We start from the raw sequence: 23,738 nt of genomic DNA, 5'->3' as shown, positions 1-23,738 counted from the left end.
CATAACCTAATGACAAATGAAGAATAAAGTTCAAGATGCACTTTGATGTGGAAGCACCAGCAGATATATTGGGAATGTCACCATTTTATTCTGTTCAGTCTTGCAAGTTACAACAAACAACAGTAAAGAAGACAGGAAATTAAACATTTACATCCTTCTTCCCCCAATACTTCCTCCCAGTCTTACAAATGTGAATGTCCAAGCCTACAGCCTTTGTCCAGACACATTTTGTGGCTTTCAGCTGAGGAAAATGAAATTTCAACAGCAACTTCTAGCTTGGAAAAGTAGAAAATAAACAGAAAACCATTTATTTCTACCAGTTCAAGAGACTTTTTTGCTAGCTTCCCATCAGCTGAATTTAAGGAGTGAGACTAAACGATGGATTGCACAGTTTAATAATTTTCTTCAGCTGTCCACATAGCATCAGCACCTAAGCTGTTCATCAATCCATCTCTGAACCATTTAGCATTTTCAGCTAAACTTGTCAGTGACAACACTTTCAAACAGCCTCTTGTAGTAGCAGTTGAATATCTAGGTACAGATTGTCAGCTACCCACACTGAAATCTGTGATGAATCTGACTTCAAGAATACATGTGCACAATGAAAGCCAAAGAAAAGGACCATAAGGGACAGCAAGCTTTTCACAGAGAGGTTACACGACTGAAACAAGCCCTGACTTTTCAAAGAAATTTCCTCACTGCATTGTTTTAGCTGGTATTATAAAAACAATTTTTCCCCAAATCTTCACAGCACAAGAACTGCTGTATATAAACCTCTCCCAAACACTGCATCAGGATCTCCATTGCCTCTACCACATCCAAAAGAAACCGCTTGTTATTGCACACCAAGTACTTCTCAAATGGGAAGGAACTGCTGGTACCCTATAGGTATATACTTCAGAAAATTTTTCTGCTTCCATCACACTTAACAAGTTAGGAAATGTACATTAGGAAATGAAGGCACTGAAATCACTTTTCCAACACAGATGTGCTCTCCAAGGTGGGTAAGATTTGCTGATGCTACAATAAAAATATGAATACCCCACGTTTATAAAACTGGACTGAAGCCCCATTGCAGCCCTTTTCACAATTTCATCTGTTTTCAAGAACAGCATTGTCCTGATGTCTAATATGAAGATAATCACTGTATAGCTAGAGTTATATTTATCATGTAGCAACTAGGCACTGGCTCTTCCACCCCAGTTTCAGTTACAGTTCAGTGACAGCTGTAGCAAAAGCTGACCATGACCTGTTGGTACACGGCCATGGTATAATTTAAAGCTACAAAGGTAGATAATACCATGGGTAAGGAAGATACAAGATGCCTTTTATTATGAGCTTCCTCTGTGTGTTAAGATAAACCGGAAGAAAGGGGACAGGAAGATGACATTTGATAGTGTAGTATTTTCCTCCCCTCCAGACATTCAAAGCAAGAGTAGAGGTTGCTTGTTCTTGCAGATGAGTTCTAAAAACGGTTACTTTTTCCCAACATATTAAAATCAGTCAGGTTTGTCCCGGCTAGGTTAGAAATGAACAAAGGGAAGACATTTTAAAATAGTTGTGATGTCGAGGGTAGAGTCAAATGTAATGCACTTTAGTACGTACTTTCTACACAACGTCTTTTTCGAGGAAAATTTCCAGTCACATGCTGAAGTGCCTAGGCACCATAACAGTAACCATTTAAACCATTTAAAAGTTCCTTCTCACACAGGGTAAGGTGAACCAAGCAAATTGGATTTTGAACTAGATCCTTCAATGATCATTAATAATACGTCTGGTTTGTCATCTGCTCCAAATAAAGTTTAAGACCAGTATACATAGCTCCCTACACTACAGATACAAAGGCAAGAAGTCATAAGCATATTCGTAAAATACCAGTCATCTGGTACTTTCTGTATCAGTCTTATCAGGTGCCATCTCAACTGAAAGAGCAACCTAATTTGGCTCATGTACCACTGATGGATGTTACGACAACAACTGCAGATTTCCTCAAGCCTTCTGTCACTGGATGCCATTAAACAGGCAACGTCCCCTTTCTCAAACTGTGATGCCAGCTAAAACCTCAGCTTCAGCAGACCCGCAGTTCATTCTCTAAGCCATAGATTTTTGCTTTTAAGTTTTTTAGTTCTCCTTGAATTTTACGGGTTAGCCTGTTTCCTTGACGGACCTCACGTAGAACTGCAAGATCCTGGTCTGGCCCAATACTCAGAGTCACCTGAAAAGGAACAGAGAAACAGATTAATACAAACAACATTGTACAGAGTACAGTTTAGAGAGTACAGTGAGTCTATCAGAAAGAGAACTCTAAAGGAGATGCTTTGTAGCAAGCAAAGACGATGCTTAAGCTAACATCACTGGGCTAGTGTGTATCACCAACAGAAAAGTATTCCAGAACCAAAAAAAAATAACAGATAAAGCTTTCATACATTAAGGTGTTATAGTACTGGTGAGAAAGAAATCTAACAGAACATTATCAAGTTTACCCATAACCTTTTGGGTTATTTTTACTTCCTGTATTATCTGTAGAGCCACAAAAAGAGGTGAGTTAAAATACTTATCAACTTTTATATGGCTCTAAGTTTCTCTTCTGATAGGAAGACAGTTTATCATCTTTTGCTGTTAGAACTAGAAGTGGTCTATCTTCTGTGGCCAACCCACTGCCTTCTGAACCACATACGATCCAAGAGCACTTCAAGTACAATTCCTAATCTCAGGCCAGGTCATATAGTTGATACTGAGCTGACCAGAGGCTGCCAGGTAATCATAATTCCTGATGGCAAACTAGCAAGGGTTGCCATTTCCTGTCACCCTGAAATTGGATAGCGTGCTAGCCCAGTCACATTCAACATCACAGCAGCACAGGCTTGGAAGCTGCTCTCAAAGCCCTTTTCTCTTGACCCCTTAGGGTGTCTCATTGTCATTATGTAGCTCTTGGTCAGAGTTTAATATACCATTCAAGAAATGTAGAAATGTAGTCATCTATAGTTATTCTGACTTAAGTAGTAAGAAGGATTTAAGTATCACAGAGGAGACTTCTAACAAGCATTTTATTCTTCTGCCCTCTTGTGGCTGGAAGCGTAAAGAAATTAAGAATACGATTAAGAACGCACCCATAGTAACAAAATATACAGCTCTGCAGTAAAGATATCATAGGCAATTCTTCTCCCATCCACATATGGTTGAAGTTTAGTCCTTAAAGAACAAAGTTAAACCCAGAGCCAAACAACAAAAAATAAAATCCAGGTCTTTAGTGAAGACAAATGTATTAATCTAAATGAACTGAGCTGTGCGCCAAAAACACAGAAAACAAGCAAATCTGTGGCACTGCCAAATAGATGACTGAAAGAGTTAGTTGCACAAAAGCAATGCCTAGTGATCCTCTCAAGCATATATTAGATAAATATCACATTGTAAACTCCAGAAAACATCAAGGCTGTGGCTTAAGGCCCGTCTAAGCTGTTCTGATGTTCACCTGCACATGTAGAAGGTGCATCTTATTTCAAAGTTACACAGCTTCAGCTTCAAGCCATTGTTTCTGCTGTGATTTTTGCAGTTACAAATGAGACATTTAAAAAGGAATACAGAATATTCACAATACTTAGGTCAGCATTCTACCTCTTACTGGAACAAAACCTAACGCAATGGCCCCCAGGGGAAAAAAAAAATCAACATATTCTTTGCAGAATATTATTCTACAACAGACTACTGTCCTGCCTTGGAATTTTGAGACAGCTAAGTCAGCTAGAGGTATCAGATAACTTTCAGAGCTGTAGTAAAAAGATATCGCTAATGTATAAACAGGACAGTCCCCGGACAAACTTGATGCTTGATTGATTAACAATGACAAACCGTTTTTGCTGAATAAAATACATAAGAGGGCAAACTTTATCAAGCATTAATATCTAAATGACTATTTAGGAAAGTAATTACTTTCCTTAACTCTAGGGAAATTTTGCATTTAAATACTGAGACTACACCTCTATTGGGTAAGCCCATAATGATCTGTTTCAGCAATGAGTTGTTACCTTAAAAAGCTGCTTCTCTACATCTTTCAGCTTCTGCCGAAGCTGTTTAATGTCATTCTTAAAGCCTTCCACTTCCATGTTACGACGTTTTTCCAAAGCCTCATATCGCTGAGTCATCAGCTTCAGGCGCTTCCCCATCTTTTCTGAGCGTTCCTATGGAGATGAAAACTCAGTGGGGTAGTAGAATAGAGGCTGAAAGATCATCACATAGCTAGCTGATGATTACAACTAATTACCTTAAAGAGTTCTCTGCCAACATCTCCCTCCTCACGAATCCTAGCCAGCTCACTTTCCAGGGTGATACACTGCTCTCTGTACATGTTTGAGAGCCGCTGCTCCTGCATCAGTTGCTCTTGCATTGACTAAGATGCAGAAGGAACAGAAAGAATTAACTCTAAAGCCAGTGCTCATGACATTTCCCCTGCTCTGGAAAAACAAGTGTGACGGATGGACAGTAAGACAGGCAAATAACAATAACTGGAGCCAAAGTTTATGAAATAACTAGGTAAGGACCCCTCCCACAATATTCTAGAGCCCCTTCCACCACCAACACATCATAACTAGGTGATCAGTTCTGCATGACAGTTCAAAGAACTCTCTCCTCTTCCCCTTAAAAATAATATCCAGCAATAGCGCTGTAGTTCCTGTTTTCTCAGCTGCTTGCCCAGTACTGCACTCCAGAACAATCTGCATTCAGTGACAGATGAAAACAATTCCCTATTGTCTGTTTACTTTCTAAGTCCTTATTGCTTATTTACCCACTTCAGATTTTCTCACTGGAAGAGTATTAGAAGTGGAAGAAATCCTGACTACTGCAGAAGAGCTATGGGACACCAATTGAAAGGAGTTTATTCTCCCCTGACAACAGGAACAGACACTACATTCTAAGTCCATTAACTGGAAGCATTTATACTTAAACAAGGGCACGTGCAACAAGCAGGTTAAGAACTGTTGGCCCATATATCATGTGATTTGCACTGGGCATAAGAGAAACCAATAGTGAAACACTACCATAAATATCAGCTATACCTTTTACCTGAAATTTAAAAACAATACTGCAGCAGGAGAGTTGTGTTGTTGTTGTTTTTAAAAAAACACATTAGTGCCAGCAACAATGCAACTGACAGCAAACATGTACAGCTTGGCAACAACAACTAGCTACTGCCTATCTTGTCAAGATCCAGATGCTTGCAGTTTTCCAAAGACTGTTAGAGAGCCTCTCCCTAGGACAAAAAATTACCTTTATTTCTCTACTGTGGAGTTTCCAAGCTTCATGAACTGTTTGAGGCATCTTCTTGGTATCTCTCTGCTTCTTCTCTCTTTCTGGCTCCCTGCTGATAAGCTGATCTGGATCTTTGTCAAATTTCCTCAATAGACTGTCCTTCTCTGCCATCCATGCTTTCTCATTGGCTCGGGCATCAAACTTGAGCTGGAGAAAGTCACGGGTACTCTCATATAAGAGATTTTGAGTCTTATGGAGTCTGTAAAAAGGGATCCCAGTGGAGTTAATTCACTTCTTTCCTAGTTCCTACCCTAATTTCCTCAGTCTTCATTGCAAGTTGGAAGAAACATAAAACTTTGGTATAGGTATTTTCCTAATACATTTAGTTCATCTCATGGAAGAACTGATGTTCTTTCTATGTGAAACAGTATTTTTGATATGCTGACTACCCTATCCTTCCACATACTGTCAAGCAGATGGCTGCATAATTTGCTTTTCTGCCTGCTGCAGCAAGCAACATACTGAAAGCCAACATATTTTTGTTGTTCCCCCTCTCCTCATCTCATGACTACATTACATCATGGTTATTCTCTCACACTCACTTATCTGTTAAAGTTTTAATCTTGTCCTGGTCCCTCTGATGCTGGAGCTGGGCTTCCTCCATATGAATCCGCCTGTCCTCTAGTAACGCCTCAAGCTGTTCCTTGGATAATCGCGTCTGTTCTTCTAGTTGAGCTTGCAGGGCCTCCACCTGAATAGGCATGCAGAGACATTACTGAGTAAGTTCTCACAGCAGGCCTGCTCCTGTCCTTGCAAGTCCCTTTTAAATCCCAGAATTCATGTCAAAGACTCTACCCAACAATAATTTCTAGAGTTCTAAATTCTCAATTATTGTTTTCATTTTAACATCAATTTTCTCAAATAACTAAAACATTAAAAAAAAAATCATGCCATAAACAAGACAGGTATACTATACAGCAGAAAAAGATAGAAACAACAGACAACAGATGCAACAGATGTAAGATTATGGAAAGATTTAAACGGCACACAGGATGTGACAAATCCTGTGGAATATGCAAGCAGACTTTTCTCTCTCTGCTATCAACTTCCAATGGAATGGTGATAATTAAACCCAAATTCCAGGAAGGCAGCAACTCCATGTATCTTGAAGAAAAGGAATTACTCAGCTAGAATGAAGCATTAAATGTACATGAGATGAGTGAAGGAGAGAGACGCAAAGAGTCTTGACCTGGGTCAGGGAGACAAATTGGAACAAGTATTTGAAAAATGTACATACATCCTATTGTAAGGCACTATTTGAAAAAAAAAAAAAAAACTTGACATGAATTTAGATTGCTTATTTTATGACAATTTTCTATGATGTTTTTACTCCAGAATAAATGTTATAATGACAGCCAACTGCCCACTAGGTCAGTCACTACTGTTCTCGAATGAAAATCTTGATCTGCTGTACAAGTTTGCTATTTGCTTTTCTTGACTCATCCTTCCTCATGCTTTACATCTATCTTCTGCTATCTTCCCCAGTTCATGATCCTGAACATTTTATCATTCGTTCTGTCATGCTATCTATACTATCTTTCACTGAAGTCTAGCACAGGGAACTTTTTTTGCTGTACTAGTGCATTTTATTGTGGAAGACTAATTCCATCTCAGACCTGTTCCTTTTGTCATACTTCCATGAAATACCCAAACCTGGAGATTTTCTGTGGATTTAATGTAAATTGATAGCTGATCAAGGAAATTATGCGAGTTAACATCAATTAAAAATTCTGTATTTAAAGGCACCACATTCAAGTTGGCGTTACTGGAACACATGCTTATGTAAAGCTTCCAGAATCAGACCCAAGTTCCTAAATCTAAGCCGTTCATCACAAAGAAACAGCTAAGTAAACTGACAGAAAGTGGGAATCATTAGTAAGATGTGGGACTAATAAATTGGTAGAATCTGTATCTTATGTAGGCAGACAGCAGATTTGTCTAACAATTTCCTGGATAGACAGAAAATATATCCTTCAGTTAGTGAAAGATTTTACCTGAAGTAGGAGTGTTTGGTTGTCCCTCTGATACCTCTCAGGACTTTCTGGTTTCTCTCCTTTTGCTGCTCGTTTTGAAGAGCTCCTCTTGGTGCCTATTTGCAGAAATCAATGAGAAGTGGAAAAGTGTACTCCAGTCTAAGTGCAGTACCTTTCCAAACACGGCGTACTGTATGCACTGGATGGCCTACAAGAACAGGAAAAAAATTGCAACTGCGACAGTCGCAAAGACTTCCAGAAGGCTACCTGGATTAAAAAAGTTTCAGAGCTTATGGTTCATATACCTTTATCCCACACTAACACACCTCAATATTTAGGCAACCTACCTACTGATTTTCTTGGCATATTTAGAAAGTGAACTTAACACATTTTCTTAAGTAAAGGATGAATAGGCAGATAACACAGCTGCACAAGCATCATATCTGAAGTGAGTTTTGAGCTTGTTAGCTAATCTCAGTCAATTTGGAAAAGCTAGTTCTTTCAAACGAGAAAATCCCTATGTAGACATACAGACCCAAACTACCGTCTATACTAAAGGCAGGCAGAACAGCACATCTTGGAATGGCTTTGGCTAAGAGTGCCCATCTAGTTCATACCTTCATAGGTCCAGAACAGCCATTCCACAGTCATATCAGCTGCTTCTTTAGCTGAGCAGACCAAGGACATGAGACTCAGTTCAGGTTATTTTAAAAGATTTTGAAGGGAAGCCTAGAGTACCGAATGCGTAAGGATGCAATACTGAATGCATGGATACGTTTAGGGAACTTAATGGAAGCATACCAAAGTACTCAAATAATTATTTTGATAAACTGGACAAACACACAAGTATCAAGAGCTGAGCTTCTGTTAGACCCTCTTGGTACAGTACCTGTTCTAGAAACATCATATCCTTCATGTGGATCTCTGGATTTATCTGTCCTTTGCAGAACAGTAACCTATAGAAACAAGATTAGATATCTCAATGTCTGACTTCTCTAAAGTTGCAATAACCAAGAAGAAATCTTAAAGATGAAAACCGGGTATCCAAGAGAACAGCATTACCTTACTTCTGTCACAAGAAAAGGAAGATATTCACAAGTTTAATGTACATATTGAAAAAAGTTGCCTTTGTAATGGCTAAGTTTTGCCATTTCTGCCTCTTTTTTCCCCCAAAAAACAACTGGAAAGTAATCCTGCCCTTGACGGCTTCATTAAGATGAAAAACAGCACCCTCAACAGGAGAAAGAGCATTTGGGGACAGATGAGAAGAGAGAAGGTGAAGATGAAAATTGTTATTTCCTTCTTTCATATTCTTTCTCTTAGCAGCCCAAAGAAACATGAAGCTTGATTTATCAGCACATTCACTGAAGCTACTAAACAAGCCTGGGATAAATACTAATACAGCTACTGAAACAAACTAACTGTTGAACTGAAATCCACTTAAAAACAGAAGGCCATGAAGGAGCAGGTTATAACCCCAATGCTTATCTCATGGCAGATACTATATAATATGCCTAATTTTAGCGCTACTCTGTATTATGGAATTTTAAAGCTTCTGCAAGATTTTTGCACTGCTTGAGCAGTGCAGAGCAACTAGAGGATGCAGAGTCCAGCCTTTTTCCTACGCCTCACTCTGTGAGAAATCCTTATATTCCATCATACTCTTTGTACATTTGAATCATTTGACTTTCTTGACAAGTAGGTTCAGATACACTGTTCTTCATATGAACTGCCATTTAATCAGTTTGACATTATTTCTTTATTTCTGAAATATGCAACACAATATTGACTAGAGGCGATGGCTCTTCTGCAGTCTTCTGCACAGGAATTTGCAACAGCCATCTCAACACTGCTTTACTCTTTACTGAGATCCTAACTGCTACCTTACAGTGGTGCTCTGAGATAGCTGATCTTCACACAGCATACCAGGTGATTTTCTGCACTTCCTTTTTTTCTTTTGTCTTTGTAGTCCTCTCTCCAGCTTCTCAATGACCATTAGCCACCTGGCTTCAGACTCCTGACATTTAGGAGGCTGATCTGTGGGTGTTCAGAAGGGAGCTGATGCTAACAAGACCTACCTTCAGTATGCTTGTTCCCATTTAATATCTCAGCAGCTATACTAAATCCTGGTGTTGTTATAGAGATACAGATCTCTCCCACTTTGGGCTTATTTACCAACTTTTGACCTGTGGGACAGATCTGGTCTGTTGTCAGCCTCTCATGTACAGATCTTCATGTTGCAATTAAAAGCACAGTTTTGTAGAAAAAATGAACTTGCCTTATGTGGCGGCTCCTTGTGAAAATACGTAACTTCTCCTTTGTCTGTTCCCACTAAAGCCAGGAGGTGCTGAATTTTTTTCCTATCCTCCAGTTCCCTAGAATTCAAAGAAAGGTATCAGTGCATTACTATTTTTAAATACATCAAGACGTTGTGACACAGTCTTTCTAGTTTACTCATTAATGTCTCCAAGTTTTCCAAACTGTTCAGCTCTTGAGAACACTTCTTTAAAAATGAACTCCCAAAGACATTACTGATGTGGCATACCTACAAAGGAAAATACCAATTCTGTTGGCATTGGGAAGCGTTCTTCTTTTCAAACATAACAATACTAGGCTGATAACACATGGTAGTAAAGAATTTGCATTCCAGAGTTATGAACTACCTAAAAACCTTGCAGATACTTCATTCAATAGATTGTAAGCACGTCGTTTTTTAAAGCAAACTAGATTAAGTGCTGTATCACACTTCTGTCACACTCTTGAGAAGTGCCACAGCACATCAACACATTTTTTGACTTAAGTTCTTCAAACTTTAACAGAAAAATTGGTATCATCCACACAAGTTCTTAAGAAGCTTGGAAACTCCTTTGCCACTGGCAGCCAGTCCAGTACAGCAGCATATACTTCAGTTCAACAGCTACATGGCATTAGAACGGAGTGGCTGCCAACGTGATCCCAGCAAGTCAGGAAAACTATTTGTATTCATCTGTGTTTTCTACTTGAGTTTACATGTTTTTAGCACTGAGGGAAGACATTGTGCCAGGCAGGTGCAAGGTCTACTTAAATCAAAATCTCCACTGGCAACTTGATTCAAACATGTTCATATGTTCAACTTCTACTCTTTTTTTCCCTGCTACTGGAAGAGGAGGTATAAGTGGAAACATATTTAGTAGCCTGACAGATTGTATTCCACCTTCAGGACTGGTATGATTTCATAGAAGCCCTCCTTGGGAAGCGTGGCCTAACTGCTTCTCTGAAGACTCCGGATCTGGGTGAAAACTAGAACATAATGCACGCACACGCTACTGCCAGTGACCCAGTCCGCAATCCAGACACACCTGATTTTCAGCCGGTCATTCTCTGAGTAAAGGCGGAGGACATGTTCCCTCTCCTGGAAGAGGTAGACTTGCATGTCACTCAAAGCCTTTTGCAACTCTGCAATTTCCTCTTCTCGCTGACGTACTTCCCACTGCAGTTTGTGCTAGGTAAAGAGAATGAGGTACTTAAAATGATGCAGGGCACTGGGTAACCCTTAGAAAGTACAAACTGCTTGTGCCAGACCCTGAGCCTGTAACTGGAACGTAGCAACTGTCAGTCTGTGTGACTTATTGATCTCTTATAAAATTTGACCAGATGAGGGCAGTATTGGAAAATTTTTAAATAGGTTTCAATAGGGAGCTCACAGTGCCTGTTGTCATCATCGCCAGTACCCAACACCAGTAAAAAGGCTCATGCTAAGCGCCTCCAGTTTCCAATGGTTGCACTTCTGCACTGGCAGCCAGAGTGGTGCAGGTAAGAGGAGTCTGACTTCAACAAAAACCTAACAAAACCTATAAAATAGTACTTATTCTTAAAAGCAGTTACTGAAGAATAAACACTGATTTGTATGGCTTAGTAGTAGGAAATTTTTCTAGTTACTATGTTTCATTAATGTTTGTCTACCTGGTGTGGAAAACTAACAAGCCCTACAGAAGACCGTTCCCGTAGGTCAGAAGGCACTATTTTCGAACTTCGGACCTCTTCTTCCTATATGTTGAATTAAAGAAGTTTGGATGTCTGAAGGCTTTCAGGCTGCTTCAAGCATGGCCAGTAGGTGAGGAAGCACCTCAGTGGTCATTCTGCTCCCAAAAGGTCATTCAGAATTACAAAGATGCCAGCTAGAGAGATGCATGCTGTTAAGGCATATTAGAACACAAATTAAAGATAGCCTCTAAGATTTTTTTTCCCTCTTTAAATAGAAACATTTTTAAGTTTTGGAATTTCTTTTAAATTTCCACTTATTCACTGTGTAGTACTACTGCTACATATAGCCTATGGCCAAGCTCATGAATTCTGTTGCAATAAATACTAATTGTATATCAAAGCTCATTAAATTTGCACAAAAGTGCACTCGTTCCTCACATTTAAGAAGCAAGGAAATTAAACAGGATGTCATCTGAACTGAATATCTAAACTCAGGCTTCAATTTAAAAATAAAAAGAACAGGAACAACCAGTATGAAGATATAAGCAAGCTATAACAAATTAAGAATAGAAGAATATCGTACAAGCATGTTTCCCTTTGCTTTGACAGAGGGCAGACAGCTAGATTTTGAAATCAAAGCCAGAGATCTACTTATTTCTTTCTAGCTCAGTCCTACCCTATTACTGGTAAACCTTAAGACCAGGTGTTCTGAGCTCTGAAATGAAGAAAAATATTAACTCTTTGCTAGTCAAGGAGGTTTGTGTAACAATACACAGCCTATCAAAAAAAGATCTTTTCCTAACCTGCTCATCGTATGTTTCTTTGTATCTCTCCAGCCTTTTTACCAAATCCTCATGCTCTTCGTCAAACTCAGCAATCTTCTTGCGGTAGTATTCCAGCAGCTCCCGGGAAGGGCGGAGGAAGGCCAGGCGCTCATTGATGGATGGGAGAGGAGTAGAGTCCTCCTGGTTCTGAGGCTGAGAACTAGCATGTCTGGATGAGACATGGGGGGTTGCCAGCCTGGACAGAAACATTTTCTGATGACATGTAAGCTTCAGATAATAAAATAAACCATTAAAAAAAAATAAAAAGTTAAAACATGAGATTTTTGCTTTTAACACAGACTCAATTTTAAACATTAGCTTGTCTGTGCTCCAGGCATTAATGGGAAATCACTGCATTTTGGAGAACCAAAATCTTCAACATAGAAAGAACAGTTGGCAGGCTTACTATACTGCGGAGATGGGGCACCTTATGGAAAAGGGAGAAGGACAAGAACGTTAGGGCACGAAAGTCTGATGGGTTATTTGGGGAGGGTAAACTTGAAAGGCAGAAGAGGCAAGAAAAAGAGGAGGGAGAGGAGAGAGCAAAGATCGCAAAGTCTTTTGCTTTGGCATTAGAAGCAGCAGGCACTATAGGATAAAGAGAAAGACAATCTGTAATAGTTTCTCTGATAACCAGAGAGAAAAACACTTTCTAAAGAAACACTTCTGATTAAAGAGAACAATTTAAGGTTAGCTGATGCACAAGCCCTCATAACTGAAGATGTAGGTCTAGGAGTCTACATGCTTTCCTTTTTGGTGTTATCCATAGTTTGTCCACCCTAGACAGTGAAATGGAAAATTCCAAATTACTGAATTCGATGCTGAGGCAGTAGGAAGAGACTGTGTTGCTATTACATAAATCACATTAAGAATATGTATGTGTAACTACATATTTTAAGCAACATTGACTGCATTCAGACATTTAACATGCTCAAATAAGCACCACATTTGCATATCTAGAGCTGCACGATTCAAAATCCTCTTGAGAAGCGTTTAGTTATGTTGATCTGACACATATTGTTTTACGATACCATCAGTAACAGAATTAAAGCTAATTAGCCTCTTTAGAAAAGATACATTTAATGCCGTAAGAGCTCTCTCCAGAACCTGAATCCGGAGCCTGAACTTTTATGAGAAGGATCTGGCGGGTGACAGAGGCAGTGGTGACCCTTACCTACTGCTCATCAGGGCTTATAGCAGAACCCAGAAATCCACGGAAACTTTACACGTGCCAAGCTCCTTAATTCCTGTCATTGTAAGGAAGTGATAATTAAAAAGCATTTATCTTATGTAGGAACTTCCCCAACAGCTGTGTGGAAAAAAGAAGATGGACAACAGACACGCTTGAAAAATAACAGCAACAACGGAAAACAGGTGAATACTTTATTACTGGAGCAAAGGACAGCAGAAGTAGGCAGGCACAAGAATAAAAAAGCACAGCAGCGCAGGAGCGGACAAAGCAGCGCCTCGCTTAAGGTAAAGCCCGGCTACGCGACACGAAGGGGAAAGGCGGGCGGCAGGGCCCGGGGTAGCAGCCCCTCTACCTTGCGGAGCGCGGGGACGTGCCGGCAGAGCGGTCCGCGGCGCTCATGGCGGCCCCGAGGCAGGACAAGCTGAGGGGACTCTGAGGGGACCAGCCGGGAGCCGCCACCGCCACCCCACGCGGCCCCAACGGCCGCCTAACCGCCGCCAACCGCCCTCCGCCGCTTGAACGGCCAGCCACCCGCCGCCCCCTCCAATCACGGGCAGCCTTCCACGCGGCGCCGGCCCCCTCCACCAATCAGCGCTCGCGACACGGACGGCCCGCGCCGGAGCCTCTGGGAGTTGTAGTGCGGCGGGGCGAGGCGGGGCAACCCGCGTCGTGACGCGTGCCTGAGGGGAAGGGCAGCGGCCACGGAGGAGTCGCAGGGCTCGCTGGTTCACCCGGGCTCGCAGTTCGGACCTGTGGTTTTTTTAGATCATCCAGGTGCTTTTTAGCCCCATCCTTCCCCTGTGTATCTCGCCATAGCCAGCAGTGCAATGCAGCGTTTCCTAAGCTAGGTACCATGTCTGCTAGGGAAAACCATGCACATTAATAAGATGGCATTTATTTATTTATTTATTTATTTCTAGGCTTACAAAGCTATGAAGTTCTATTTCAAGTTTCCACAGTTATTTCCAGGAAGCTACATTTTGCGGGTGAGAAAAATTTCCTTACGTTTCAGTGAACACGCAATACACACAGGTGATGGTTGATAACTTTCTGGGCGAAGTGCAGAACACGGTCCGTTATTATCCTTGGTTAGACGAGCTGCTTTCTCCACTTCTCTCACTAAAGCAGTTGGAAATACACTGTAAGAGGTTTAAGTCTCCTCCCAGCAGGGGAGTGCTAAACAGTTCCAGATGACCAAGAAGAACAAAGATTGACTCGGGGTCTGCAAGTCACAGCATGTTCCAATGTTTCAGAGGCTAACAATACCCAAACTGGAGAAAGTAACCGAGAAAACATAATATTTGATCTCAAAAAGGAAATATGCAGAACTGATACAATTAAAAAAAAAAAAAAGAAAAGAAAGAAAAAGCGTCCCTTACATGTTATTTAGAACTTTTAATCTTTTTGTCTCAGGGAAACCTGGGAAACCTGCACTCTTCCCTGCGGTGCCTTCCAAAACTCTCCGCTAACCAAAACACATAAATGAAACAGCCTTGAACAGCCGAGAAGGAAATCAACAAGGGACTGGTTCTCAAAACAAAAGTGTTGCATGGATTAAGTACTTTCTAGCATGGAGTTTTCCCCCCGTACTATTCCTGGCTAAATTGTTGCTTATCTCGGAAATCAGGTATGCTGGTGATTCAGCTCTTGGGAATAGTGACTATACATATACATTCCCTCAGGAGAATCTGGTACAGCTCATCAGAAAAACAGATACTACCAAAAAATAAAAAATAAAAAAATTGGCAGGAGTATGTAGAAATACAGTTTCTAGATACTGGTGAGGCAACATCTGCACTCCACATGCTTTTGGAGTCATAAAAATACCGGGCATCCATGTCAAGAACCCCTTGCAAAAATATGTAAGGCTTTGCAATAACACAATACCCACTGGTAAACTCACTCAATGTTTTATAATATCAGTTTGCTGTTACCTATAACTTTTGTCAAAACTAACCATTTGCATTCAAGCCATTTGTTTCCCATATGCAAAATGTGGACAACAGCTCTTCAATCTAGCAGGGAAATGATGGAGATAAATGTCTTTGTCTGTGTGAAGCACATATTGTGAGCCTCACGGTAACAGGGGGAGGAAATTGCATGTTCTGAGACTGAAACAGTATGCCAGGGTCAAGGCTGTGACAAAGCAATAAACAATCAGTTGAGATGTGAGGTATGGTGAATGCTGAGATCAGGGCTCTGGTTAAAAAAAAAAAAAAAAAAAAACAGTATGCAATTCTTTTTTTTTTTTTAAGACTATGTAATAATAGGTAAGTAGAAGTATGCAAGTCCTAAGTTGTGAGTGCTTTACTTTGGAAGGAAAACATTCTGCATGGGGTGAGAGTGCAGAGTGCCTGCACGTAACATGGAGGTTGGGGGTTGGTTGGGGACTTCTTCACGCAGCCTTGCCATTTAGAATCATAAAACCATTAAGGTTGGAAAAGCCCTCCAAGATCATCTGGTCCAACCGTCCCCCAGCACCAATGCCACCCACTAACCCATGTCCCCAAGCACCACGTCCCACCTTCCCTTGAACACCCCCAGGGACGGTGACTCCACCACCTCCCTGGGCAACCCGTTCCGATGCCTGGCTGCTCTTTCTGAGGAGAAATGTCTCCTCATTTCCAATTTAAATTTATCACCGACCAGGCTTGCGGGATCTTAATTAAGAAGCACCAAGAGATGCTGTGGGCTGGTAGAGCTCCCAACAGACACATGTATGTATGGATGTGCATATATGTGTTATACATATGGACATACATGTATGTGTTATACATATGGACACACGTATGCGTTATGCATGTGGACATACATACATGTGTTATGCATACGGACGTACATATGTGTTAGCACCGGGAAATTTAAGTTCAGGGCTGCCCAAAGCAGGGGCAGCCAGGAGCCCCCTCAGCCCCCAACATGGCGGCGGCTCCCTGCCGCCTCAGAGCGCCCCCCTCCCCCACGCGCCCCCTCCCCCACCGGCCGCCGCGGGGGGCGTGGCCTGCGGGCGGGGGGCGTGGCCTGCGGGCGGGGGGCGTGTCCCGGGCCGTTCCCTGACGTCGTGCTCAGACAATGGGCCGAGCCGGCCCCTCGGCACCGGAAGCGGATGGCCCCGCTCCCCTCACGCATTCCTCCGCGGCGGAAGCGGCGGCGGCCCGCTCCCTCCCTCCCCCGCTCCCCGCTCCGCTCCCCGCAGCCGGCGGCGGGCCGGGCGCTCCCCTCCCCCTCTCGCCCCGCCCGGGAGGCGGCCGAGCCCCGGGCGCTGAGGGGCGGGCGCGGCGGAGGGACTACTTTTCCGCTCGGAAGCCGCCGCTCCCCCTCCTTCCGGGTGGGAGCGCCGATGCCCAACGCGTAACTTCCGGCGGGCTGGAAGGCGACCGAGAGGGGCTGCGGCGGGGGGAGGCGGCCCCGGGGGACGGGGCCACGACGCCGTCGCCGCCGCGCGGCAGGAGCCGCCCCCCCGCCCCGCCTCTCCTGCCCCGCCGCCCGGGGATGCGCCCCGGCCCGCTGCCCAGCCCCTGAGGGCCGCCCCCCGGCCCCATCCCCAGTCAGCGGCGCCTTCCTCTGCCCCCCCAGCCCTCAGCGGCCATGTCGGGGCCCGGCGGCGGGTCGCGCTACGCCGCCGAGTTCGTGCCCCCCCCCGAGTGCCCCGTGTTCGAGCCCAGCTGGGAGGAGTTCAGCGACCCCCTCGGCTTCATCGGCCGCATCCGCGGCCTGGCCGAGAAAACCGGCATCTGCAAGATCCGGCCCCCCAAGGTACCGCGGGGCAGGGCGGGGGGCGCCTCGGCCGCAGCCCGGGGCCGCTTGTGGGCCCCTCGGGCCGCTCCCCCTCGCGGGGCTTCGTGCGTCGCCTTCCGCAGGCCTCGGTGTCCCTGCCAAGGAGCCTGTGCGGTGCTTGGCCGCCCGGCTGCGTCCGTAGGTTGCTGTGGAGCAGGTGGGGCTGGAGGGCATGGCGGTGCCCGGGGCTCCGTGCTCTGCTCCCTTTAAAAGACAGAAAAGGCTGCAGCGGTGCTGGGGGAGAAAAGAGGCGTTTGCTCTGGGAGGAGCAGGAGGGTATTTCGTGTAAATGGGTCATTGTTTATAAACACAGGCTTCAAGCTGTTAATGGAAGTGCGGCCAGCCCGTTTATATGCAGGATTTGCATGTTTATGCTTGGTAGCGTAGAAGGTAGAAGCTTGATATCTCCACTGCCTCGACGCACAAACCATTATTTTATGGCGACTTGCCCTGCGAGCCAGTAAAGTGTTTAGGCAAGAACATCAGGCAATGCGGGAGAAGACGGTCAGAGCGCTTCATAATTGAAGCACGAATAACCCTTAAATATAGCCATAAAATAGGAGATTGAAAACAGCGAAGGAGAGAGAAAAAGAATGCTGGAAGAAAGAGCCAAGAACAGCTGAGATATGGGGGCTGCTGATTAGATTTCATGATCCTTCCTCTCCTGCCTTCTCCGTGTTGCTGGAACCTGTTTAGTTGGTTTGATGACATGGTGAAAACTTGACCTCCAAGTCAAGTTTAGAAAGGGGCTGCCCCTTCTAAAATAAGCAGAATGGCTTAGGTTGAGAGGCCAAAAGAAACCGAGCCAGATGCTGTTCATTGAGGATAACTGGAACTTTCCTAGCTGCTGAACGCAGTCGTGCTTCTTCCCCGTGATTGCTTAGCCGTTTGCACTGCAGCGTTTCGCTGGGTGCGTGCGTCGGGTTGATTTGCGACCTGCAATAAGGACTACATCAGACACTGTTTACCATCCTCGCTGATTTGTTACTCTTTTCCATTATTTGAAGCTGTAAATGTTTTACAGTTGTACTTGCGGCCTTTATATTCTGCAGTAGCGCAAATAATACATACTTAGCGTGGCTTGTCCATCTGGATTGTTGTGTCCTTCCTCTTGTTCTATTTACTGCCCGGTGGGCTATCACTTTATTTTAAGCTTTCTTAAAAGGTACCGAAGAGCTGAATTATACTTGTTCGGATGTCATAGCGCGGTTTTGAGAGATGGAGCTGGGAGGCACATGCGATTGAACCAACTACTGACGGTTCCGACAGGCATTATTTAAAATAGCATTTCTGTTAAAGCGTTGGACTCCTGGCTGGTAGTTATTATCTCTATTGAAATATGACCGGAGACAAACAGGAAAAAAGTTAGATGCCTAATAACATGCTTTATTTGGTGTTTGCTGCTGTTGGCAGTGAGAATTTTGCATTGTGCAGGAAATATAGAACTTTATTTCTTATAAGTAAGTAAATGCCAACGAGCGACAGGATCTCTCTCATATGTGAGCTCAGTATGAGGTGGGACATACTGACATGCTTTAAGTCTTATTTTCTTTTTTATTTTTAACTTTGTGAGGATCTCTTCCCGCAGTATTTTTGTAAGATGAAAGAACAATATTTTAAAAGGCTTGATAATGGCATAAAAGTAGAAAACGATATTACAAATTGTAGTGAAACTCATTTACTAGTAGGAGCTTGTTTATTCAAGTTATTGCTAGGGCTGATGTGCATTTTTTGGCGAAGTTTCTTGAAGCATTGAAACGTCCTTCTGTCTCTCTTTAGGACTGGCAGCCTCCATTTGCCTGTGAAGTACAAAGTTTTCGTTTCACTCCGCGAATTCAGCGCCTGAATGAACTGGAGGTGAGCTTTTCCACTGTTGATACAATTTTGTGTTTGCGCTGAAAGCTGTAGGTCTCTTTGCTCGAGATTTGTGTCTTGGCAGGTTTCTGGATGGAGAGACTTTAAAAACCCATAGACCACATCAATGTTTATACTTGGCAGTGGCAGACTTCATATAAAATAACTCTCCATGGCTTTGAGAAATGTCTGGTTTTTATTTTATTACCCAAAATAACCACAAGAGTCTTTCACATTCAACTGCAAATGTCTCGAGTGTCAATTACCATCTTGTGTAGTAAGAGCAGCCAGTGTCTCGCCTTCAGTGCTCCACAGGCAATGTTTTATTTATTTTTCTTAAAATATTTACTGCTGTTCCGAAGCCTCTGGTATATATTCAACCTTATATTCAACTATCGTGATAATGCCTCTTAAGCATTAAAATTAACTGCTTTGTTTTTATAGGTCTAGTTATGCTTGGTTAATTTTACGTTTCAGAAATGTACGGGAGCTTTTTTGAAAACAGCGTGAGTCCCGTTCTGTCCTGGTTTTCCTTTTCCCTGCAGCATTTCTCAAAGCCTTGCTCTGTTCATATACCAAAACGTCACGTATCATTTGGCTTGTAAATGGGTCTCCTTATGGAAAGTGATTTGAGTACTCCAAAAATACTCAAGGGAGGAGGTCCTTCTGCATGGTGAAGGCATACAGAAAAGCTGTTTCTAACCCCCCTTACCCTCATAGGTTTTATTAATTGCTCTTATGTTGCTCCCTGGAATGCTGATCTTTTTTTTTCTTTTTTTTCTTTTTTTTTTTTTTACAAGTAGGCATTTTGGTTTTAGAATGAGAAATTGTTAGGTAGGAATTCAGCTTATAGGATCTTAAATGCAGAGTGCAAGAACATATGTAATTTTATGTTTATAAAGGTCTTTCATCTTACTAATATTTTTATTTCTACCTTTTTTACCTATGAAATACTTGACTTGCCAAGTTACACTTTGAAAATGAAAACACTATAAAAACTTACCATGTGTTTTCCCAGGACTGTAAGGTATCGTCATGCTTGTTTTGGGACATATGCATTTGTCTTATGTTATTGATTGCAGGCAATGACAAGAGTGAAGCTGGACTTCTTGGATCAGTTAGCAAAATTTTGGGAACTTCAAGGGTCCAATTTAAAAATCCCTGTGGTGGAGAGAAAAATACTGGATCTCTATGGTCTGAGCAAGGTGAGCAAGCAATTGCTGGATGTGGTCAGACAGACTTTGTTTTTCATTCTAGGTTGAGAAGCCAAGTAACAGGGAGGGCTTGTTTTACAGCATTAATCTCAGTATGGAGATTAAATCTCATTGCGGGGGGGGGGAACATAGTGAAAGAAACTTCATAAATCGCAAGGTTGTGGCAGCTGCGTCAAGCATATTTACATCAGCTGTCTTCAGTTGGATTGTGTACAGCACGTATTTGCCTTGAACTGTAGTGCTTGAACATCCTGGTGTATGTCTGCCGTTTGCCTTTGTCCTCTTATGTATGGCAGAGCTGCGGGAGTTTGAGGTGGTCTCTGAGATGGTAGTGGTGTACTTGCATACAGTTCAGCTCCTGACTTAGCAATTCTGCAATGAATTGTAGTTGGTCCCTCCTGTCACCCAGTAGAGATTTTCCATGTGACGTAAATGTGCATCTTTGAGAGTTTATACTGTTAACTTCTGGAACAATTGTTTTAATCTGTTTCCAGTACAGTCTATGCTTAAGGCTGGCTAAAAAAATTTATATTGCTATAGTTATGTCTGATACGTTGTTTCTCCAGATTTGCACACAAATAAAAAGCCTTTGCTGGAGACGGCCATTGCCCTGGCAAAATATATGTACAGTTATAAACTTGCCTGCTAAAGAAGGACCGTTAATATAAATAGGCAGATTTCTTTAGCAAGGTGAGGAATTAAAATGTGGAAGTTCTAGCATTTCTATGCTAAAGCATCAGTTTCCATTCCCCTGTCAAGACTTCTTCCTCTTTGGTAAGTAGAAATGTAAAGATCCAAATAGGTGGTTAGAGCAGCTCAAAGCCCTTAACGTTTTTTTTTGTGTTTCAGATTGTTGCCAGCAAAGGAGGCTTTGAAGTAGTCACTAAAGAGAAGAAATGGTCTAAAGTGGCAAGTCGGCTTGGCTACCTGCCAGGAAAAGGCACTGGGTCGTTACTAAAGTCTCATTATGAACGGATCCTGTACCCCTATGAGCTCTTCCAGTCTGGCGTCAGCCTTATGGTGAGACACTTCTTTTCCAGAATGTAAAGATGGGATCCAAACTGCCCCTAGAATGCTGCTTGTTACTGCACATGAAAGGAGAACGTGGTCTGCGTTTTTAGAAGCTGCAGCTACGTAGACAGACATACAGCCGCCCTCATGCTTACTTGTGACAGAATAGTGCTAGAAGTTGTAACGTGACCTCGTGTGGTTATTTGCTGGTTGCGATTTCTTTTTAAGACTGAAGCCAGCCCCACTGAGAAGGAAAATAGGGCAGAAGATGATGACTGATTGGAAAGCTGTCTTTACCTCTCTTGATAAGCTGGTGGCTGAGATTCAAAAAATCATAGAATGGTTTGGGTTGGAAGGGACTTAAAGACCGTCCAGTCACACCCCCTCCGCCATGGGGCACCTCACACTAGACCAGGTTGCCCAAAGCTGTGTCCAGCCTGGCCTTGAGCACTTCCAGGGATGAGGCAGCCACAGCTTCTCTGGGCAGCCTGTTCCAGTGCCTCACCAACTTTACTATAAAGAATTTCTTCCTTCTCTTCTAAATCTCCCCTGTTTTAGTTTAAAATCATTACGCCTTGTCCTTAGTATGACACTCCCCGATAGTCTTACCATCTTTCTTGTAGGCCCCTTTAAGTACTGGAAGTCCACCTCCCTGGAGCCTAGTCTTCCCTGGGCTAAGCAAACCGCAACTTTTTCAGCCTTTCTTCATAAAAGAAGGGTGTCTGGAATAATTGCCCCTTGTGTGATGTGATTTCACAGATTGGCCTGTTTCTTAGCAAAGAGAATTGGTTCACAGACAGTGGAATGATCAGCACTGCCTGCTCAATCAACCTGGTGTCCTTTTGTGCTCTGATCCCCTAGGGCATCCAAAAGCCAAACTTGGACCTTAAGGAAAAAGTCGAGGCTGAGGACCTCAGCTCAGATGCCCAGGCTTCCCCAAAGCAAGGCTCAAGAATGAACGTCGTGCTGAAGAGAACCAGGCGTGTCAAGTCCCAGGTACCCATGTTGCTTGGCTCTTACAGACAGAATGCTTATTCCTTGCACCAGCAAAGCAGCGCTGGAAGTGCATCAACAGGTTGTCTGCCTGTGGGAGCCTGCTCAAAAGTGCTGTGAGGAAGCAGTTTTCACTTAATAAAAATCCAGCGGAAGATGTGTCTCTGAGGCTTGGTTTACTTGTGGTAGATGTGGTGTTTATGGAAAAACATCTAAAAGATGCTTTTTGTTTAGTTACAAGTAGCCTATGTACCTTGGTAGTGCGCGTGCAAATGAAGCAGATAAAAAGCTATTTGTGAAATGATGTTGAAGCTTATGCTTGCACAAAGTTTGACACTTTTTTATTGTTTTCTTAATATGTCCTTTAGCTACCTGACTGTAATTGTGTGTACGTAAGTCTTTGTGGAAATTAGCAATGTGATACTTGGGACTAACCATTTTTTTGAAGAAATGAAACGGGTGGGAGGGTGGATGTTCAATGATGGCATGCAAATTCCACAGGCTTTCTACTGAGAGTTGGTTTCTCTTCATCTGCATTAGCAGTATTACAGGAACATCTGTTAATCCACTAGGTGATAACAAATCCTGGGAGTACCCCCCTGTGTCTCAATTCTGATGGAATGACTGCCACTTTAAATGCTACATCTCTGGAAGCAGTCTTGGAGGCTTATCCTGACAGCTCCATACCTTCTATTGCACTATTTAGGGCAGGCCTTCACCTTTTCACAAAGACTGCTGTTGCAGGCAGCATCCTAAGCTTTTTCAGATCAGCTCTAGTGGCTCCCTGCTGGCCAGCTGGTGGAACATGGGTGAAAGGTAGATTTATATGTAACATTCTTAGTACTTGCTTCATGCTGTTCTAGACTTGGTTTAAATACCATGATGTTTTGTCAAATGCTGTTTTTACAAATTTATTTTTTCTTGTTACTGAGATTTTTGAGTGTCTTTAACTTTCTTGTTTTTCTCTGACATCATGACTGACTCAGCCTAAATTGTCCCTTTTAGCCTGTTCCCTCTACTAACCGACACTGACTCAACGTTATTTATTGCAAACATAAAACAGTGCATCACACAAGCAGTCCCAGGCTGTGATCTTACCAGATCTCTCCAATCATGTATTGTTAGCGAGCTGTCCAGAAAAACAGAATGGTGCAGGAGCTGCAGCAGCCATTCATTAAGTGGAATTTGGCTTTGGATTTGACCCAATCTTCTAGCATAATACCATGTAGGAGGAAAGAGGTCACACTGGCATAAAAGCATTATGATGTTATTAACGTCCCATGGGATCTTTTCTCCTGCTGAATTTAGTATAATAATGATACCTCTCATTTCTCATTGGAAGAATCTTTCTGGGGTGATCCTGGTACAGCATAGCTACTTCATTTCACTTAAAGGTGCTGCGTTTCAGAAGTGAGAGAGGATTTTTACTTGGATGATCTGCAAAAAGTCAGCATAGATATATATATATATATGTATTTAAATGCCTTTTAAAAGGCCATCAGCCACATTATCATTTAAGCATTACAGTTACTAAAATAGGTAGAATGAGTTCTTAAGTACAGGAAAAACTCAACCTACTCACGTAGCTTCCAACACAATCAAGAAATACTTCTTTGGCTATATACAAATATGT

General features: G+C 42.7%; 2 protein-coding genes and 1 long non-coding RNA gene across 6 annotated transcripts in view; 1 reads left to right on the top strand and 2 right to left on the bottom strand.

Annotated features, from left to right (window-relative positions):
- Nucleotides 1-66: 66 nt before the first annotated feature.
- CCDC77 (coiled-coil domain containing 77) lies at nucleotides 67-14,156 on the bottom strand. 2 transcript variants are annotated; one of them, XM_013173009.3, is made up of 12 exons: nucleotides 13,612-14,156; nucleotides 13,242-13,314; nucleotides 12,047-12,263; nucleotides 10,619-10,761; nucleotides 9,559-9,655; nucleotides 8,170-8,236; nucleotides 7,302-7,396; nucleotides 5,850-5,998; nucleotides 5,266-5,506; nucleotides 4,262-4,387; nucleotides 4,026-4,178; nucleotides 67-2,215 (listed from the first exon to the last, which is right to left on the bottom strand). In XM_013173009.3, the coding sequence occupies exons 2-12, from the start codon at nucleotides 13,250-13,252 to the stop codon at nucleotides 2,069-2,071; spliced, it is 1,446 nt and encodes a 481-aa protein (XP_013028463.3). In that variant the 5' UTR covers nucleotides 13,253-13,314; nucleotides 13,612-14,156; the 3' UTR covers nucleotides 67-2,068. The 2 variants fall into 2 exon arrangements, with proteins under 2 accessions (XP_013028463.3, XP_013028461.3); XM_013173007.3 differs by lacking the exon at nucleotides 13,242-13,314 and having other exon boundaries at nucleotides 13,612-14,155.
- Nucleotides 14,157-14,391: 235 nt separating this feature from the next.
- LOC136789678 (uncharacterized) lies at nucleotides 14,392-16,546 on the bottom strand. Of its 2 annotated transcripts, none has more exons than XR_010828576.1 (2): nucleotides 16,076-16,546; nucleotides 14,392-14,530 (listed from the first exon to the last, which is right to left on the bottom strand). It is a non-coding gene; the product is annotated as an uncharacterized lncRNA (long non-coding RNA). The 2 variants fall into 2 exon arrangements; XR_010828577.1 differs by lacking the exon at nucleotides 16,076-16,546 and adding an exon at nucleotides 14,639-15,451.
- A 46-nt stretch (nucleotides 16,547-16,592) lies between these two features.
- KDM5A (lysine demethylase 5A) overlaps nucleotides 16,593-23,738 on the top strand; it is a 48,653-nt gene continuing 41,507 nt past the window's right edge. The window contains exons 1-5 of one of the 2 annotated variants that reach the window (XM_048058942.2): nucleotides 16,593-17,012; nucleotides 18,813-18,890; nucleotides 19,970-20,092; nucleotides 20,951-21,121; nucleotides 21,974-22,108. In XM_048058942.2, the coding sequence (XP_047914899.2) occupies nucleotides 16,845-17,012; nucleotides 18,813-18,890; nucleotides 19,970-20,092; nucleotides 20,951-21,121; nucleotides 21,974-22,108 (675 nt within the window). In that variant the 5' untranslated portion in view covers nucleotides 16,593-16,844. The remainder of the gene's footprint in view (nucleotides 17,013-18,812; nucleotides 18,891-19,969; nucleotides 20,093-20,950; nucleotides 21,122-21,973; nucleotides 22,109-23,738) is intronic. The other variant, XM_048058932.2, reaches the window with a different exon arrangement.

Source organism: Anser cygnoides, chromosome 1 (genome assembly GCF_040182565.1).
Source record: "Anser cygnoides isolate HZ-2024a breed goose chromosome 1, Taihu_goose_T2T_genome, whole genome shotgun sequence".
Classification (NCBI taxonomy): domain Eukaryota; kingdom Metazoa; phylum Chordata; class Aves; order Anseriformes; family Anatidae; genus Anser; species Anser cygnoides.
Note: the sequence above shows the minus strand (reverse complement) of the source record. Positions and strands in the feature narration are given on the sequence as shown.

Excerpts from the sequence above, each read along its gene's own strand:
- CCDC77 (XM_013173007.3), bottom strand. The coding sequence starts at position 13,658 with ATGAGCGCCGCGGACCGCTCTGCCGGCACGTCCCCGCGCTCCGCAAG. Across the intron at positions 12,264-13,611 it reads ACGTCCCCGCGCTCCGCAAG|GCTGGCAACCCCCCATGTCT; the intron begins GTAGAGGGGCTG and ends GTTTCTGTCCAG. Across the intron at positions 4,388-5,265 it reads TCCACAGTAGAGAAATAAAG|TCAATGCAAGAGCAACTGAT; the intron begins GTAATTTTTTGT and ends TCTGCATCTTAG.